Here is a 20,703-nt window from a genome sequence, read left to right on the forward strand (position 1 = left end):
GATACTTCCACCAGTGGTCGGAAAATGCTTGTTTTAAAATAAATTTAGAGTACCCAATTCATTTTTTACAATTAAGGGGCAATTTAGCGTGGTCAATCCACCTAACCAGCCCATCTTTGGGTTGTGGGGGTAAAACCCATGCAAACATTGGGAGAATGTGCAAACTCCACACGGACAGTGACCCAGAGCCGGGATCGAACCTGGGACCTCGGCGCCGTGAGGCAACAGGGCTAACCCACTGCGCCACCGTGCTGCCCCGGAAAATGCTCTTGATGTGATTTTCTTTTTTAGTACTTAAGTTGCCCAATGTTTATTAACTGTTATTTTTTTTCCAATTGAATCAAATGAACAAAAATATTTTTTCAAATCTATTTAATGTGAAGTAACATACATTTTGGCCCAGATTTCACAGTAGTAATAAAAGCAAAGCTATAAGTGTTCACAGTCATTGCACCTCTAAGTGATAGCAATTTCTGCAATCTGCACAGAAGCAGTTAAACATGGAAATCTAGAAGTTGCTGGAATTCCCAGAGGACAAACAGTGTGTGTCCTTCTGCAATCAAATGTAAATCACTGAACTGTCCAGAACGTGCCTTCTACGTTATTAGTCTCACTGTGAAAACATTTGGAAAAATGTTGCACCTTGTTCACAGATGTAACTGGGTTTTTAAAAGACCTATTAAGTTCACAATTACTGCTGGACAGCCTCATTATCCCTGAAAAAACTAATTTTACATTTATGAACTGTCAAGCTACTTCATTGTGATAAAGTATTCTGTTGTTAAATTTTGCTTATGATATTTCAGCTTCTACCTTTAGTCCCACGTGCAGGTCTATACCATTTATCTTGCGCTCTAAAACTTGTATCCAAAATTAAGAATGATCACTCAGTGCATTTTGCTTCCTGGTTTGCTGTTAGTGATAGTCAATGTGATTGGCTGCTTTGCCTGCTTGATGATGTCACTATTGCTGGACACCTGACGATCCCTTTGACTTGGTGCCAGATTCAAACTAACGTGAAAGAGGAAACTCATGCCACCGAGGTTACTAGATATTTGTGGCCTATTTTCTTCAAGGCCAACACTCAATGCTGTCACTTCACTGCTGGCTGCAGAATTCAGGCCTTTGTTTACTTATTAATTTGTAACTTGTTTAACAAGTTTGATACCATTGTAATATGTATTTACCAACTAAGATTATTGTACTCACTCCAACATGTGAATCCCTTTTTATTTACATTGTGAGTTGTTGCAGCTCTTTACCAAAGGATCAAATATCGCAGTTGAGAAGGAATATAACAATTGGAGATTATTTTGAAGCCTTAATCAGATAAAAATGATTCTTTCCCAAGCTAATTGGCACAAAATTTGCTGTCCCTGCGCTACACTATCGATAGTAATGATCATAGCTACGTGCTTTTATACTTTACAGCAGACAAGTGAGTTTGACCAAAGCTATTGATTTTAGACTGGATAAGATAAATTGTTGTGTGCAGGCAATGATTTACTTGGTGTTAAAGTCAGTTCTCTTCTGCCAAACAGAATATTCCTTTATAATAAAGATGGGAACCCAAACAAGCAGAATGTACATAATGAGACTGCTTTGCATTTACTGTGTATGGGACCGCATATCATGCTACCTGAAGCAACCCTGCAGCCTCGCCTTGCACGACCCAATGAAGATGATGGAAAGCGAGCTGAATGTCTTCAATTGATCCTTAAGTGGAAGGGTGCAAGGCTGGATCAAGGAGAGTTCGAGAAGGCTGAAAACAATGCCACTGATAATAAAAAGTTCACACCTTTGCACTATGCTGCTGCCTCAGGGATGAAAACATGTGTTGAGGTAATTGTCTTCTGGTTACCATGTGGTTTAGATGATTTCTAGTTTGGATACCAATCATAATTATATGTACTGTGTAAAGCAAAGGATTATATGGCTATTCTGGAATTATATATTCTGATTTCCTTCTCCCTATTTTGTGAAATGGTCAAATCCATCAATTTAAGAAACCAAAAAGAAAATGCTGGAAAATCTCAACAGGTCTGGCAGCATCTGTAGGGAGAGAAGAGCTAACATTTCGAGTCCAGGTGACCCTTTGTCAAATTTAAGAAATCCTTATGTCAGTTTACGAATTTTGCCTTTCTAAAAACGTGTAATTGGAAAATTTGTAGTAAAATCATCACAATCACAATGTGTCTCCAAGTTTTATCTTTACATTTTTGTGCAAATAAATCTTTTCTTAATGCTTTAATATTTGCCGACTGATTTATATAAAACATGACAAATAATACATTACATTTAAAACTAAAGGGTGACACAAAGTGCATGGGGAACATAGGTTCAATTCTCACACTGCATAGAGTTCTGAACTTATCCATACTACTATCAGGCGTTAGCAAACAAATGGAAGATACCTATATGTTGAAAGAAGATAAAGTCTGAGACTTGCCACAGTTCTGCAGTCGAGTTGCATAACTTTCAGTTGCTTCTGTGAGTAGCAAAAACCTAAGAGATGCTTGGCAAAGTATCACAGAATCTTTATAGTGCAGAAAGTAGCCATTCAGCCCATCAATTCATCACTGGCCCTGTGAAAGAGCATTCTGCCTAATACCACTCTCCTACCTTAAACATTTTTTTTAGATCGCAATCCAGTTCCCTTTTGAATATCTCGATTGAACCTGCATCCACCATCCTCTCAGGAAGTTTGTTCTAGACTCCAATCACCCTCTGGATAAAAATTGTTTTCCTCACATCACTTCTACTTTGCCCATTATTTTGAAACTGTACACTCTAGTTCTCGATGTACACTTGAGAACAAACAATTTGTCACTCTTTACCCTGCCCGTACCCCTCAGGATCATGAATACCTCTATCAAGTCACCTGTCAGTAAACAGACCCAACCTCTCCAATCTATCCTCGTAGCTACAGTTCTTTATCCCTAGAATCATTTTTGTGAATCTGTTCTGTATTCTCTCTAATGCCTTCACATCCTTTCTCAAGTATGGCATCCAGAACTGGACACAATACTCCAGATGAGGCCTGACTAGTATCTTCTACAAGTTCAACATGACCTCCTTACTGTTGTACTCAGTGTCCCTATTAATAAAACCTAGGGTAGTATATGCTTTACTAACTGCTCTCTCAATATGCTGCCACCTCTAATGATTTATGTACATATACACAGGGATCCCTTTGTTCCTGCACCTTCATAAGTGTTTCTCCCTTGATTTTATACAGTCTCTCCGCATTATTACTACCAAAATGAATCACCTCGCACTTCTCTGCATTGAACTTCATCTGCCATGAGTCTTTCCTTTTGAAGCTCAAGACTATCCTCATCACAGTTGACAACCCTTCCAATCTTTGTATCATCTGCAAATGTTGAAATCATGCCCTGCACTCCACAGTTTAGGTCATCAATATATATATCAGGAGGAGCAAGGCTCCCAACGCTGACTCCTGCAGAACTCTCCGTCAAACTTTCCTCCTGAAAACAAATACTTATTATTACTCAGCCGATTTCTTATCCAAGTGCCTACTTTCCCTTTTATTTCATGAGCTAGAATTTTGCTCAAAGTCTTGTGTGGCGCTGTATCAAATGCTTTTTACAAATCCATATACACCACAGCCAAAGCATTTCCCTTATCAACCTTCCCTGTTAACTCTTCAAAAAAACAGAAGCTACGTGGCCTGCTGAAACCAGCTTGAATGAGGGGAAAAGAGGAGCATATCTGTACATCTTCCAAAACCAAATTGAGGTGAATCGGGCAGGCTGCAGAAGAACTTGGGACAGGCTAGGAGAGTGGGCAGAGAAGTGGCAGATGGAATACAATGTGGAAAAGTGTGAGGTTATGTACTTTGGAAGGAGAAATGAGGGCATAGACTATTTTCTAAATGGGAAGATGCTTAGGAAATTAGAAGCACAACGGGACTTGGAGTTCGTGTTCACGATTCTCTTAAGGTTAATTTGCAGGTTCAGTCGGCAGTTAGGCAGGCAAATGCAATGTTAGCATTCATGTCGAGAGGGCGAGAATACAAGACCAGGGATGTACTTCGGAGGCTAAATAAAGCTCTGGTCAGATCCCATTTGGAGTATTGTGAGCAGTTTTGGGCCCCATACCTAAGGAAGGATGTGCTGGCCTTGGAAACGGTCCAGAGGAGGTTCAGAAGAATGATCCCTGGAATGAAGAGCTTGTCGTATGAGGAACGGTTGAGGACTCTGAGACTTTTCTCGTTGGAGTTTAGAATGATGTGGAGGGGATCTTATTGAAACTTACAGGATACTGCATGGCCTGGATAGAGTGGATGTGGAGAGGATGTTTCCACTTGTAGGAAAAACTAGCAGCAGAGGACACAATCTCAGACTAAATGGACGATCCTTTAAAACCGAGATGAGGAGGACTGGATAAATACTTTAACTACAAGACCAATCAGGAACTGGGTATTTTATGGCAAGTAATATTCTGCCTGATGTCCCCAAAGCCTGATAGGCACCTCATTCATCCACGAACAGGCACCTCATCCATCCACCAACTTAAATTCATCCTTCCCTGACCCTTTTTTCACCATGACTGCAATGTGCATCATTTACAAGATGAGCTACAATTATTTGCCAAGGCTTCTTCGGCACCAACTTCCAACTCTGCGCCCTCTACCATGAACAAAAATTAGGGCAGCAAGTGCATGAGAATGGCTGTACCTGCATCCTCCCCTCCAAGTCGTGCACATTCCTAACTTGCAAGTATTTCACCATTATCTTCGTCACACCTGGATCAATATCATGGAACTCGCATCATGACAGCACTGTTGGTATACCTATCCCACATGGACTATTGCAGTTCCAGAAGGCAGCTCACCACCACCTTCTCGACGGCAATTATGGATAGACAATGAATGCTGGTCATGCCAGTAATGTCCAGCTCCCATGAATGAATAAAAGAATGCCACAAATCCAGTAGAAGCTGATGAACATAATATAACTTAGTACAAGTTCTTTGTAATTGTTATGAAATAGCAATTGAATAATGTAAAAATGTATATATTTTATAAATGATATTTGCTGCTTTTTTTTTTTTGTTGTTGCTTAGCCTTCTCCTACCCCATTGAAGTCTTTTTCTTCCTGTTGCTCTTGTCTTGTTCATTTTTCCCCACTCTTTCTCTCTTCCTTTTCCTTTTTCATTTGCATCACATGACTGGTGAAATCTGATTAAAAAGAACAACATACTTTCCAAAACCTAGCCAGTGAGACTAAAACAAATGTGAATGTGGTCCATTGGTAATAATATAGACAACCAACTGTACGCAAGATGTTATAGAGATGTATTGGTATATTATTTTACCTCGCTCAACATTATCAGTATAATGTAAATCTTAGTGACAATAGGCAGTGGCTTTGTCCATTAGTCCAACTGTTTTATTGTGACCCACTTAAAGTATCACCAAGTCTCATTTGCATGGTCTGGATTTACTAACCATATTAAAACTGAGACAGAAACTTTGCCTTTTCTTTTTCCTTGATTTCAGCTTTTAGTTAAGTATGATGCAGACCTGTTTGCAGAAAACGAAAACCGAGACACTCCCTGCGACTGTGCGGAGAAACAACATCACAAGGATCTTGCTCTCAATCTTGAGTCACGAATGGTATTTTCGCGAGATCCAGAAGCCGAAGAAGTGGAAGCAGAGTATGCGGCTTTGGACAGAAAGGAGGTACAATTTTCAGAAGTTGTTTTTATAACTGTTTTGACAGTTGTAGCTGTGAAAAAGCTCCATATAATTGTGATCTCAAGATATATATTCCATAATGCTGAGACCCATGGGAGTTTAACCAGCAACAGCAAATTGACACTAAACCAAACATGGAAATGTTTACGGCATGCCAAAAAACTTGGTTGAAGAGTGGGTTTTAATGGGTGGAGGATTTGAAAAGGAAATTGAAGTGGAGAATGGAAGGATTCAGGAAAGGAATTCAAGAGTGTAAAGACTAGATGGCTGAAATTGACTAATCGTTAGAGAAAAGGGGTGTGAATAGACTAGAGGTCGTGTAAATAGAATCTTTTCGGAGTGCTAGAATCAGAAGAGTTTGCAGAGGCGGGGAGGAGGCAAGGCCATTAAAGGACAAATTTTAAATTTGGGATGTTTGGATGGGGGCGTGTGGGGGTGCACGGAGACCAGAAGCCAATGTAGATTTGTGTGGCTAATGTGTTGTATTAATGTGGTTGCAAAACAGGGTGGTTGGCAGTTTAGTGAGGAAGGGATAATGGTTGAGATGAGCTTGGAGATGGTGTTGGAATGATGAGAGATGCTAGAGAGGGATTTTTTTTCAAATACATTTTTACGGGATGTGGGCTTCGCTGTGCCAGCATTTGTTGCTCGTCCCGAATTGCCCTTGAGAAGGTGCTGGTGAGCTGCCTTCTTGAACCTCTGCAATCCATGTGGTGTAGGTACACCCACAGTGCTGTTAGGGAGGGTATTAGCCCCAGCAACAGTGAAGGAACGGCAATCTATTTCCAAGTCAGGATGGTGAGTGACTTTGGAGAGGAACTGTTCAATATGGAGCTATTGCCTTAATTTAGCATTTTGAATTGTTAATTTTGGGGTTATTATGAACTATGTATCATAATACTTTCAGCATTTAGAAAGAAACAGGAGTTTTATGTAAGTGACCTACATGTTTGTAATGAATTTTGTGACTATAGATTTTGTAAATATGATTGGCAGTTTCATTGTCAATATACAAGTTTTTATCCAATTAATACCTTTTTGGTATTTTCTTCCATTCTGAAGCCATACGAGGGCCTAAGGCCGCAGGACCTGAGGAGGCTCAAGGATATGCTGATAGTGGAAACTGCAGACATGCTTCAAGCCCCGCTTTTTACTGCAGAGGCACTGCTCCGAGCCCACGGTAACATTTTTAATTGTTGAGGCTGGGGGTCCTAGATGAAATATACAGCTATCATTTTCATTTGTTATGCATTTTAAAATCCACTGTCCAAACCCAAATTTCGGTGTTTAATGATTGGTTGCTGATTATTATATGCTAATAGATATGTGGCTACATTCATTTAAGCAATTTGTTTCAAGGAGCTGTCAAGAAGAATTCTTGGAACCATATTTGTTTAGCTTGCAAAGGAAATAATAATTGAATTTAAAATAGTAAAAAGCACAAGACTGGAAATGTACAGCATATATATCAACATGTGAGAATGTACAGATTTGGGATGGAACCTGGTCTGATTTGAATCCTCGCTATTCACCCATAGATTGCAATTTAAAAAATCATGAGCTCAATGGAAGGGTTAAAGAGCCTGATTCTCTGAATTGATATCAATAGGAATGGTCATTAACCCACAGTCGTATGACTACTATGTCATTCCAGCTGCTCTGTAAAAAGGTGCTTCACTCTTTCAAGCCAGTTTACTCTGACATTACAATCCCCACCATTGAAAGAGGGCATATTTGTACAAACATGATTTGCTGGCTATACATACTGGCCTATATAATCATACCATTCAGATCCTGGAGGTAGCCGACAATGCAGTGTGAGACAAGCATGCTGTAGTTGCAAGAAATTATTTTGTACCTTGGACCAGAGTTCTTGCTTCCAGAAGCTGAAATTGTTATGTCAGCTATTTACAGACAATTACAGCTTCTTAGAAGTGTTCCCTGTTGGCCACGCATTATACTAGATATGAAAGTGGCCATTGGCCCTCAATTATTTTTAGTTCCTTCTGGGTTATTACCAGAGACATTTCAGGGGTCTCTAGTTGGCTGCAAATAAATGATGGATGGATGGGTTATTTGTCAGGGATGGCAGTTTGTAATTTTTCCCTGGGACAACAATCAAAATGAACGGGCACTTGGCTTTATGTTTCTGGCTTCTTCCCCACACGTGCAGCATGCCATTGATACAAAAATTGCAACCTGACGGGTGAGCGGTGTTCTGCTGGTCTGTAACGACAAGCTATGATGCTTATAGCTCTAAACTAAAGTTGCTATGATGCTTTCATGCAATGTCATTCAACATTCCTGTCCTGTTCATGCTTGGAAGTACTCTTATACGATTGTTGCCAGGTGCCAGTGGATACCCCTCTCCATCCCTGGCTAACAACAACCTTGAGGAACCCCACCAATTAACTCCAAAAGCACTCTGTGACAGCCACATAATAACCAGGTGTGTCATCAAGCAATTAATTGGCATCCTCAAGATGCATTTCAGGTGCCTGGCCAGATCTGAAGAAACCCTTCAGCACTCATCAGTGAAGGTCTCCAGGATAATCATTGTGTTGCATTCTGCACAGCATTGGGCCGCAGAAGTAGAAGTGCTGGAGGAATAAACCACTCTGTGTTCATCATCTGAAGATCCAATGGACGTGAAGATAAGGCACTAAATGCCACATCCGCTCAGAATGCTGCTCGAGATGCCAGAGATTCCCTAATAACTTGAAGACACAGTTAGCCATTCATACTAGACCAAAGTCCAGTGCTTTTCCCCCACCCCCAGTTGACACAAAGCCGTCTTGTAACTTACCATTCATTCATTCGCCACCCACCAACTGGTCACCATCAATTTATCCCTTCACATTCATCAATAAGCAACTAAACAGGCAAGTTGATACCCAGAACAGAAGAATGGGCAACATGTCAAAGAGCTGAAAATTCATTTAATGTAATTTGATTTGTTTTAAACTTAACATTTTCTCAAACACCCTTGATGAGATACAAAACTTTACTAAAACTTTGCATACCTCTCCTGCATGGTACAACCCCTAAGTCTTAAAAAGACGTAGAGACAAGCTGCTCAAATTCCTGCTCTGACTATTGCACTGTTCTTGGCCAACAACCTCTGTGTGTTGGAGCCCATAAGATCTATAGAAAAGACTGCTCTCTTGCAAATGTACTGGGACAGACTTGGCGTTCAAGGGAGGAGGCAGAATGTTGTGTACTGGTTGAAAAGGAATGCAACAAGTGGATTGGATTTTTTTTTTATTGTCACGTTTACCAAGTATTTTTCTGCGAGCAGCTCAACAGATCATTAAGTACATGAAAAGAAAAGGAAATAAAAGAAAATACATAATAGGGCAACACAAGGTACACACTGTAACTACATAACACTGACATTGGATGAAGCATACAGGGGTGTAGTGTGAATGAGGTCAGTCCTTTAGAGGGTCGTTTAGGAGTCTGGTACAGGGAAGACGCTGTATATGAGCCCGTCCATGTGTGTTCTCCGACTTTTGTATCTCCTGCCTGATGGAAGAAGTGAGATATTAAATTGGGTTTCCACTTCTCGTGTCCCCATTTCACCTTCATCCCTTTCCTCGGCCACGAGCACATGACTTCCAACTCTCCATAGGAGAGCAACACGGTGTGAATCAGTGATGCGTTGTAAGGCTGTGGCTAAAGTATATGTTACCTGATTTTTTGCGCTGTATGATTCTATGACTCTAAATAGCATTTCAGGGAAAACTAAATAAACACAGCATTTCAGGGAAAACTAAATAAATACATGAAAGAAACACATGAGAAAACAGGGACTAGCAAGTTATGTTATAGGGATAGATGAAATGGGTGAATGAGATCAGGGTGAGATGAGACCAGACCAATGTGAGCAGAAAGTCGAGCTGAATGGCCTGTTGCGCTCTCGCCTGATTTTGTAGTATTTAACAGTTTCTAGTGTCTTAAAATGAATATTGTTTCCTATCTTCTACCATAAAACAGTCATTCTTTCCTAGAATTGGACAAGTAATTCTAGTATTTTTTAATTTGCAGTTGTAGGTGGATTGGCCGTGCTATATTGCCCCTTAGTGTCCAAAAAGATGTGCAGGTTGATTAATGGGATAGGGCGGGGTGTGAGCTTGGGTGAAGCACTCGTTCAGAGGGTCAGTACAGACTCGATGGGCCGAATGTCCTCCTACTGCAATGTAGGGATTCTACGTTTCTATAGTCTATATATTTGAATTTAAAAACCTCTTGGGGATGTATTGAATCCTTCAGCCCCCCCTGATATCAGATGATGGTTGTTTATCGTGACAGATTTTGTTTCTTCAGAGGGAGAAAATAGTGTGGTATCAGATAAAGGAAAAGAGCAAACCTAGAAACCATGATGTAGCCTTGTATAAAAAACAAAAAAGCTGTGCATAATTTGTTGCAATATTCAACGGGTCTGGCAGCACCTATGGAGATGGAATGTTAACATTTCAAGTCAACCTTCACTCTGAACTGGAAAGAGTGAGAGATGTGACATGTTTTAAGGCCAACACACCAGGCCGTCCTATCGTTTCAGGCAATGGGACCCTGTGTGAGAACCTCTCTGGCTACATCGAGGGCATCTTGAAACCCATCGTACAAGGTACACCCAGCTTCTGTTGTGACACGACGGACTTCCTACAGAAACTCAGCACCCATGGACCAGTTGAACCAGGAACATTCCTCGTCACAATGGACGTCTCGGCACTCTACACCAGCATCCCCCATGACGACGGCATTGCTGCAACAGCCTCAGTACTCAACACCGACAACTGCCAATCTCCAGACGCAATTCTGCAACTCATCCGCTTCATTCTGGATCACAACGTCTTCACCTTCGACAACAAGTTCTTCATCCAGACGCACGGAACAGCCATGGGGAGTAGAGACAACCCCGGTAACTATAGACCAGTGAGCCTTACTTCTGTTGTGGGCAAAATCTTGGAAAGGTTTATAAGAGATAGGGTGTATAATCATCTGGAAAGGAATAATTTGATTAGACAAAGTCAGCACAGTTTTGTGAAGGGTAGGTCGTGCCTCACAAACCTTATTGAGTTCTTTGAGAAGGTGATCAAACAGGTGGATGAAGGTAAAGCAGTTGATGTGGTGTATATGGATTTCAGTAAAGCGTTTGATAAGGTTCCCCACGGTAGGCTACTACAGAAAATACGGAAGCATGGGATTCAGGGAGATTTTGCAGTTTGGATCAGAAATTGGTTAGCTGGAAGAAGACAGAGGGTGGTGGTTGATGGGAAGTGTTCAGACTGGAGTCCAGTTACTAGTGGTGTACCACAAGGATCTGTTTTGGGTCCACTGCTGTTTGTCATTTTTATAAATGACCTGGAGGAGGGCGTAGAAGGATGGGTGAGTAAATTTGTAGATGACACTAAAGTCGGTGGAGTTGTGGACAGTGCAGAAGGATGTTACAAGTTACAGAGGGACATAGATAAGCTGCAGCGCTGGGCTGAGAGGTGGCAAATGGAGTTCAATGCAGAAAAGTGTGAGGTGATTCATTTTGGAAGGAATAACAGGAAGACTGAGTACTGGGCTAATGGTAAGATTCTTGGCAGTGTGGATGAGCAGAGAGATCTCGGTGTCCATGTACATAGATCCCTGAAAGTTGCCACCCAGGTTGAGAGGGTTGTTAAGAAGGCGTACGGTGTGTTAGCTTTTATTGGTAGAGGGATTGAGTTTCGGAGCCATGAGTTCATGTTGCAGTTGTACAAAACTCAGGTGCGGCCGCATTTGTGGTATTGCGTGCAATTCTGGTCGTTGCATTATAGGAAGGATGTGGAAGCATTGGAAAGGGTGCAGAGGAGATTTACCAGAATGTTGCCTGGTATGGAGGGAAGATCTGATGAGGAAAGGCTGAGGGACTTGAGGCTGTTTGCATTAGAGAGAAGAAGGTTAAGAGGTGACTTAATTGAGGCATACAAGATGATCAGAGGATTGGATAGGGTGGACAGTGAGAGCCTTTTTCCTCGGATGGTGATGTCTAGCACGAGGGGACATAGCTTTAAATTGAGGGGAGATGGATATAAGACAGATGTCAGAGGTAGGTTCTTTACTCGAAGAGTAGTAAGGGCATGGAATGCCCTGCCTGCAACAGTAGTGGACTCGCAAACACTAAGGGCATTCAAATGGTCATTGGATAGACATATGGACGATAAGGGAATAGTGTAGATGGACTTTAGAGTGGTTTCACAGGTCGGCGCAACATCGAGGGCCGAGGGGCCTGTACTGCGCTGTGATGTTCTATGGGGACCAAATCCGCACCCCAATACGGCAACATCTTCATGCACAAGTTTGAACAAGACCTACTCCCCACACAGGACCTTCAACCGACGTTATACACCAGATACATCATTGATATTTTTTTCCTTTGGACCCACGGCGAAGAATCACTGAAACAACTACACGATGACATTAATAAGTTCCATCCAACCATCAGACTCACCATGGACTATTCTCCAAAATCAGTTGCATTCTTGGGGACACTCGTCTCCATCAAGGACGGTCACCTCAGCACTTCGCTTTACCGCAAACCCACGGATAACCTCACGATGCTCCACTTCTCCAGCTTCCACCCTAAACACATTAAAGAAGCCATTCCCTATGGACAAGCTCTCCGTATACACAGGATCTGCTCAGACGAGGAGGAGCGTAACAGACATCTGCAGATGTTGAAAGGTGCCCTCGTACGAACGGGATATGGCGCTCGACTCATCGATCGACAGTTCCAACGCGCCACAGCAAAAAACCACACCGACCTCCTCAGAAGACAAACACGGGACACAACCGACAGAATACCCTTCGTCGTCCAGTACTTTCCCGGAGCGGAGAAACTACGACATCTTCTTCACAGCCTTCAACACGTCATCGATGAAGATGAACATCTTGCCAAGGTCATCCCCACACCCCCACTACTTACCTTCAAACAACCGCGCAACCTCAAACAAACCATTATTTGCAGCAAACTACCCAGCCTTCAGAACAGTGACCACGACACCACACAACCCTGCCATGGCAATCTCTGCAAGACGTGCCAGATCATCGACATGGATACCACCATTACACGTGAGAACACCACCCACCAGGTACGCGGTACATACTCGTGCGACTCGGCCAGCGTTGTCTACCTCATACGCTGCAGGAAAGGATGTCCTGAAGCGTGGTACATTGGCGAGACCATGCAGACGCTGCGACAACGAATGAACGGACATCGCGCGACAATCACCAGGCAGGAATGTTCCCTTCCAGTCGGGGAACACTTCAGCAGTCAAGGGCATTCAGCCTCTGATCTCCGGGTAAGCGTTCTCCAAGGCGGCCTTCAGGACGCGTGACAACGCAGAATCGCCGAGCAGAAACTTATAGCCAAGTTCCGCACACATGAGTGCGCCTCAACCGGGACCTGGGATTCATGTCACATTACATTCATCCCCCACCATCTGGCCTGCGAAATCCTACCAACTGTCCTGGCTTGACACCATTCGCACCTCTTTAACCTGGGGTTACCCCATCTCTGGATCTGTAAAGATTTAATCACCTGCTAATGCTCGTATTCCAAGCATTGTTTGGCATCTTTGAATCTGTCTATATATATATATATATATATAGATATATATATATATATGTTTCTGGAACATACCTCTTCGTTCACCTGAGGAAGGAGCAGCGCTCCGAAAGCTAGTGACATCGAAACAAACCTGTTGGACTTTAACCTGGTGTTGTAAGACTTCTTACTGTGCTCACCCCAGTCCAACGCCGGCATCTCCACATCAAGCAAAAGGGAGCAGTGATTATAATCTGGTCATGGTGTAGTGGGTAACATATTAGCATGGATAGAGGATTGGTTAGCTAACTGAAAACGGTGCGTGGGATAAATGAGTAATTTTGTGGTTGGCAAGCTGTAACTAGAGAGAGTGCCACAGGGATCAGTCCTGTATCTTCAACTACTTACAATCTATCAATGACTTGTTTCAGGGATCAATGGTATGATCGTTAAATTTGCTGATGACACAAATATAGGTAGAAAAGTAAGATATAAAGAGGACGTAAGGAGGCTACAAAGGCATACAAGTGGGCAAAGATCTGGCAAATGAAGTATATTGTGGAGAAATGTGGGAAATTGTCCATTTTGGAAGGATGTTTTTTTAAAGCCTATCTAAACGGTGAAAGATTGCAGCGCTCTGAGATTCAGAAGGATCTAGGTATTCTAGTGCATGAATTGTACACGACAGGTTAGTAAACAGATACAGCAAGTAATTAGGAAGGTTCAATAAAAGTTATGTTTATTGCAAGGGGAATTGAATATAAAATTAGAGAGGTTACACTTCAGTTATGCCGAGCATTGGTGAGACCATATTTGGAGTACTGTGTACAGTATTGGTATCCTTCTTTCAGGAAGATGTAAATGCACTGGAAGTCTTTCAGAGAAGGTTTACTAGGCTATAAAGAACAAAATAATGTACAGCACAGGAACAGGCCCTTCGGCCCTCCAAGCCTGCGTCGACCATGCTGCCTGTCTAAACTAAAATCTTCTACGCTTCTGGGGTCCGTATCCCTCTATTCTCATCCTATTCATGTATTTGTCAAGATGCCCCTTAATACCTGGAATGGTGAGTTGTCTTCTGCGGAAAGGTTGGATAGGCTAGACTTGCATCCACTGCAGCTTCGAAGAGTAGAGGCAACTTGATTGAAACATACAAAATCCTGAGGGATCCTGACAGGCTGCACGTGGGAGAATCTAGAACCTAGGGGACACTGTTTAAAAATATGTTGCCTATTTGAGACTGAGATGAGGGGAAAAAATAATCTGAGGGGAGTAAGTGATTAGGAAGGTTAATAGAATGTTATTGTTTATTACAAGAGGAATGAAATATAAAAGTCGGGACGTTTTGCTACAGTTGTACAGAGTTTTGGTGAGACTACATCTGGAGTACTCTAACGTTTTGGTCTCCTTACTTGAGAAATAATATAATTGCGTTAAAAGCAATACAGAGAAGGTTCACTCAACTGATTTCTGGGATGTGAAGGGGTTATCTTGAGTAAAGGTTGGACTGGTTGGGCCTGTATCCATTAGAAAAATGAGAGGTGATCTTATTAATACACACAAAATCCTGAGAGGACCTGACAGGGTGGTGGTTGAGAGGATGTTTCCCTTGTGGGAGAGACCAGAACTAGGGGTCACTGTTTAAAAATAAAGGGTTTCCCATTTAAGAGGACAATTTTTTTCTCTGAGGGCCATTAGCCTGCAGATTTCTTTTGCCCAGAGAGCAGTGGAGCCAGGGTCATTGAATATTTTTAAGGTTGAGTTAGATTCTTGATTGACCAGGGAGCCAATGGGTACAAGGGGTGACCAGGGAGCCAATGGGTGCAAGGGGTGATCAGAAAGCCAATGGGTACATGGGGAGACAGGAAAAGGAAGTTGAGGGCACAATCATTTGTTATTTAGAGCACAGAAAGAGACCATTCAGCCCATCGTGTCTGCACCGGCTCCCAAAAGAGCTACCCAGCTAGTCCCATTCTCTGCATCCCTCTAAATTATTCCCTTTCAAATATGTATCCAGCTTTCTTTTGGAATCCGCCTCCAACACTCTCCCAGGCAGCGCATTCCAAATCCCAACAACTCGCTGAGTAAAGAAGTTTCTCCTCATCTCACTCCTAGCTGTCTTGCTGACCATCTTGAAATTGGGACCACTAGTCACTGACATATCAACTAGTTGAAACCGAATATCCTTCTTTACCCTGTCAAAATTGTTCAGAATTTTGAACACCTCAATAAGGTCGCCTCTTATTCTTCTCTGCTCCAAGGAGAACAAGCCCAATTTCTCCAATCGCTCCTTGTATCTAAAATTCCTCATTGCTGGTATCATTCTAATAAATCTCCTCTGAACTGTCTCCAGGGCTTTAACATCCTTCCTTAAATATGGTTCCCAGAACTGAACCCATAGTCCAGATGTGGTCTGACCAATGATTTGGAGAGGTGTAGAATAACTCCCTTGCTTTTATACTCTATTCCTCTATTTATAAACCGAAGGATCCTATAAACCACCTTAATAACTGTTTCAAGTTGCGTGGCCACCTTCAGAGAATTATGCAATTGAACTCCAAGGTCCCTTTGCTCCTGTACTCCCCTCAAAATTATACCATTTATCCTTTATTGTCTTTCCATGTTCTACCAAAATGCATTACCTCATTTCGCTGTTTTGAAGTTAATTTGCCAGGTGTCTGCCCATTTGGCCAACTTGTCAATGCCCCTCTGAAGTCACTCAGCATTATCCTCACAATTCACTATTCTCCCCAGCTTAGTATCACCTGCAAATTTAGAGATTTTGCCCACCTCTAAATCATTTATATAAATCAGAAGAAGCAAGGGTCCCAACAGTGAGCCCAGGGAACACTGCTTTCAACACGTCTCCAGTTTGAGAAATGCCCATCTATATCTCCCCTCTGTTTCCTACCTCTCAGCCAACTTCTAATCTATGTTGCCAAGGACCCGTCAGTCCCAAACATTTTTAATTTGCTTACCAGCCTGCCATGTGGCACTGTATCAAATGCTTTCTGAAAGTCCAAATATATGACATCCGCTGCCTGTGTCACCTCGCCAAATAACTCAATAAAATTTGTCAGACATGACCTGCCCTTGACAAAGCCATGTTGACTGTCTAATATTAACTTATTTTTCTCTAAAGTGTATATTTATTTCATCTGGTATTTTGGACTCCATCAGTTTTCCCACTATTGATGTCAAGCTGACAGGTCTGTAGTTTCCAGGGTTATCCTTTGCCCCTTTCTTAAACCATTTGCAATCCTCCAGCCCCCCCGCGACTAATCCTGTGTTAAGAGAGGCTTGGAACATTTCTGTCAATGGCTCTGCAATATGCCCCTTACCTCTCCCAGCAATCTAGGATGCATTCCAACTAGGCCTGGCGGCTTCTCTACCTGGAGTGCTGCCAGCCTTTTAAGCACCGGTTCTTTCTCGCTATTCTGTTCAGTTGCTCAACTCCCACATTTTCAACTGGGCCATTGTCACCATCTTCTAATTTGGTAAAAACACAAGCTAAGTATTAATTTAGTCCCTCTGCCATGATTTTGGCGAATGCAGAGCAGACTGAGGGGCCAAATGACTTTCTCCTAATTCTTATGCATGAAATTGTTGAAATGAGTCAGGCAGGCTTTAAAGTGCCTCATCGAAAGATAGCTTCTCAAACCTCTCTCAAGTTTTGTTAGAGCAACGTAGGAGGCCATGAATAGAAAGGTCAAAGTGAGCTGGAGCTGGAAGAAATAACAGAGTGAAGGCTGGTGGGGGGATGGTGTGGACACGTTTCATGGTTTTGGGAGTGGGGGAAGAGGTGAGAGCAGACATGGGGGAAATGAGATGGGCATGGTCAGTGGGTCCAATCAGCCAAGGTGGAGCTGAACCACTGGCTCAGGGAAACATACCGGAAGCATTGTTATGGAAAATGGCATCATCAGAGCAAATACACAGAAATGGAGAAACTGGGAGACTGAAATATTAATAATCTTTATTGTTACTAGTAAGCTTACATTAACACTGCAATGAAGTTACTGTGAAAATCCCTTAGTCGCCACAGTCCGGCACCTGTTCGGCTACACGGAGAATTCAGAATGTCCAAACTACCTAACTGCACGTCTTTCTGGGCTTGGGGGAAGAAACCGGAGAACCTGCAGGTTCCGCACAGACGGTGTTGCATGCCGGAATCGAACCTGGGACCCTGGAACTGTGAAGCAACCGTGCTAACCACTGTGCTACCGTGCTTTCAGAAAGTGAAGTAGCAGGAAGTGTAATCAAAATCAAAGTACATTTGGGAATCAGTGGGCATAAAGTCCACCTTGGTCCATACTTATCCGCACAAATGGAAATAGAGAAATTTGGGGGGTGGAGGGAAGATTCAGAGATGGACCATGTGAAATTAAGAAAGTGATGGAAATTGGAAACAAATGGAAATTTTCCAGTTTGAGACCAGAACGAAGTGGCACTGCAGTCAAAGTATCAATGGACCAGGAAAATGAATGGGGGGGTTCCGGAGTAGGAATGGGACTGAGAATGTTCCACATATCCGACTGAAAGGGTGACATAGCTAGGACACATAGATTCTCAAATGTAGCTTGACCTGCTGAATGATTCCAGCATTTTCTGTTTTCATTTCAGATTTCCAGCATTTGAAGTATTTTGCTGTTGACTCGTAAATACTTGTTTGTAGCCTATATCATCTTTAAAACTTTTGATCCATTTTGGACACATTTTTCTTTGTCTTTTCCTCCACCTTTAAGCATCTTCAGTTCCTCAAAACAAGGTGAGAGCTTGCTACATTTTCGCTTGCTTCTGATGTTGCCTCCTTAACAATAGTGGCATCGTATCCTCTATCTTTCTTCTCCCCTCTTCTTTCTCCTCTCCATGATACATGATCCATGCTACATCCTATCAAAGGGGCCTCTTCTGTTTACCAATTTTTGTGGTAGCCCAACTGAGACAAGGTAAAATGTGGGGAATTGATTAATACTATCACTATGTCCTTTTTACCAACACAATGCATTTGTAAACCTGCAATCCAAATACTACCGAGTAAGAACTGTAATCAAGCCATTGCAATTTAAGACCAATGTAACAGCGCTAAAGTTTTGGTGAATAATCTTTGGTGTTTATTCTTCAATTTGTGTTTTCCTAGACTGGGATCGAGAAAAACTACTTGAAGCTTGGATGGTAAACCCTGAGGACTGTTGCCAACGTTCAGGCATTCTGATGCCAATTCCACCACCCAGTGGATATAATGCATGGGACACTCTCCCCTCACCTCGAACTCCTCGCACCACCCGTTCCTCTGTCACATCACCAGACGATATCAGTTTATCTCCAACTGACGAGGATGTACTTGTGGTATGTTGATGATTTTAATTTACTCAGATAGTCCCTACCTGCACATATCACGTAATAATTGTCATAACTTCAAGCTTTGTACTAAGCCACAAACATAGTTAGATATATAGTTTAGTTTCACTTTATCTGTATGTATGGAAAATGTTGATAGTTTGAACTGAGTATTGTTCATGTAATTATAATGAAAAAAAAGCATATCTATGCAGAATGAATACAAGATTTGTTGGTCCACTGATAAATTTTAAACTTATCTGCTTAAGCTTATGGTAGATGTGTTATATTTGGGTTTTCAAAAAAGATTCAATAATGTACCACATATGAGGGTGTTATGATATGGCAGGTGTTGCTCGTTTTAGCCTTAGTTTAATTGCTCTTGTTCTATCACCTTTGCTCTTGAGTCGCCAGGTATCTTTCTGATACCGCCACGTGGTTCAAGTCCAAGTAATGATCAGTAATCCAACACACCGCTTAGTAAGAGTTAAATCAACGCACATTTATTATATCCAGCAGTCAATACTTATACATTAATTCTACTTCTAAGCTACTTCCTACAACTAACAGTCCAATACTTAACTTTGGGAATGGCCCACCAGGTCAGGGAAACAAATGGCCTTTCGTATGGGTTCTGAGCCTGCGGGATTCAAAGCTGGTACAGGTCGATAGTCAGGAGTGCCTATCTCATAGTGAGCGTTGGAGTAAGACTTGCTGTTTCTTGCGGCTGTTGAAGAGGGTCAGCAGAAGGGTCTCGAAGGGTGCGGAGAGGAGAAGAAGGGAAGAAGGGTCGATTTGAACTTGGCCCCTATTCTTATAGTCCCCAGGGGCTTCCCGCCTCTCGGGGCGGACCTTGTACCTGGTTCCAAGTGATTGGACTTGGTCCCAATCACTTGGTTCGATATTCTCCAATGCTGGAACGACTCCTTGATCGAGGGGTGGTCATTCACCTCTCTTTGTGTAAGCTCCTGCTGGCGCCGAATGGCTGCAGGTATCGATTCGGTCTGTCTTCCCCAAAGGCGAATACACAGTTTTATCTGCAGCTGTCTGTTTGAGTCCTGTTGGCTGATTTTTCCATCAGCCTCTTCCGTTCGCCATTTTAAATCGGGGTTTGGCCATTCTAATCGGGAGTTAGCCATTTTACATGGCTACATACCCTCCTTGTGATCCTAACGCGAAGTGTGAAGGATCACATCATGATTGTTACTTTCCATTCCCTGACCGGGAGGGAAACCTCCTACATGGCCTCTGCACTGACCATAGCTATGCACAAAAAATTTTAACTAACAATTCTAAGGGCGCTATGTCAGACAGGGACATGCATTACAAAACAAACTTAGAACCTCTAACTTATCCTTAATATACTACACTCGCTAAGCATTCCATTATCCTACCTTCCTCAATTATACAACAAAATCACAGCATTTCATACAGTCTTTCCTGGCTTGGCAGTCAAGCTCAGGATCATACAATTTTTTTTTTTTGCTCATGAAAACGTTTTGTACATCTCTTTATTTACAGCAATAAATGCAAGTGAATGCACTTTATTATTTGATTATAGATCGCGGGGGTCTGGTCGTAACTGAACATAGGGGATCTGATCCTATATACCGGGGTTCGAGCGTGGTAGGCTCTCCTTCTCTATTTACGTAGGCGCATAGTCTGCACTACACAGCAGAGTATCGCCAACGCTAACAGTGTTTCGATCACATAGGACAGGGAGTACCAGGTTATGAACCTGGCACACCAGAATGATGCAGTGTCACTGGGCTCTGGGTACTGCGGGGCAGTGAAACATTAACGGCTGGGGGGTTTGAAGTCATGGGGTTCGCGTTCATGCGCAACCAAATGTCCAAAAACAGTGTGTTGATCGCGATGAAGGAAGTCCTCATGGCTGTTCTCTTTCCTTCTCTTTCTTCTCTTCTCTTTATTTTCTCCGGTCCTGGAGCTTCTGGAGTTCTGTAGAAACAAGCATAGTATCCGTAACTATCTTTGTTTAATATCTGGTATGCTAGTGTGTCTGTCCTTTGGTGCCAATTATTCCCTTTATAATTGGTCACTATGT

General features: G+C 42.4%; 1 protein-coding gene across 1 annotated transcript in view; it reads left to right on the plus strand.

Annotated features, from left to right (window-relative positions):
• The first annotated feature begins 1,546 nt into the window (after window positions 1-1,546).
• LOC140424965 (ankyrin repeat and IBR domain-containing protein 1-like) overlaps window positions 1,547-20,703 on the plus strand; it is a 120,958-nt gene continuing 101,801 nt past the window's right edge. Inside the window, exons 1-4 of the mRNA XM_072508699.1 lie at window positions 1,547-1,842; window positions 5,525-5,707; window positions 6,785-6,902; window positions 18,439-18,647. Coding sequence (XP_072364800.1) covers window positions 1,618-1,842; window positions 5,525-5,707; window positions 6,785-6,902; window positions 18,439-18,647 — 735 coding nt within the window. The 5' untranslated portion in view covers window positions 1,547-1,617. The remainder of the gene's footprint in view (window positions 1,843-5,524; window positions 5,708-6,784; window positions 6,903-18,438; window positions 18,648-20,703) is intronic.

Source organism: Scyliorhinus torazame, chromosome 6, assembly GCF_047496885.1.
Source record: "Scyliorhinus torazame isolate Kashiwa2021f chromosome 6, sScyTor2.1, whole genome shotgun sequence".
Classification (NCBI taxonomy): Eukaryota; Metazoa; Chordata; class Chondrichthyes; order Carcharhiniformes; family Scyliorhinidae; genus Scyliorhinus; species Scyliorhinus torazame.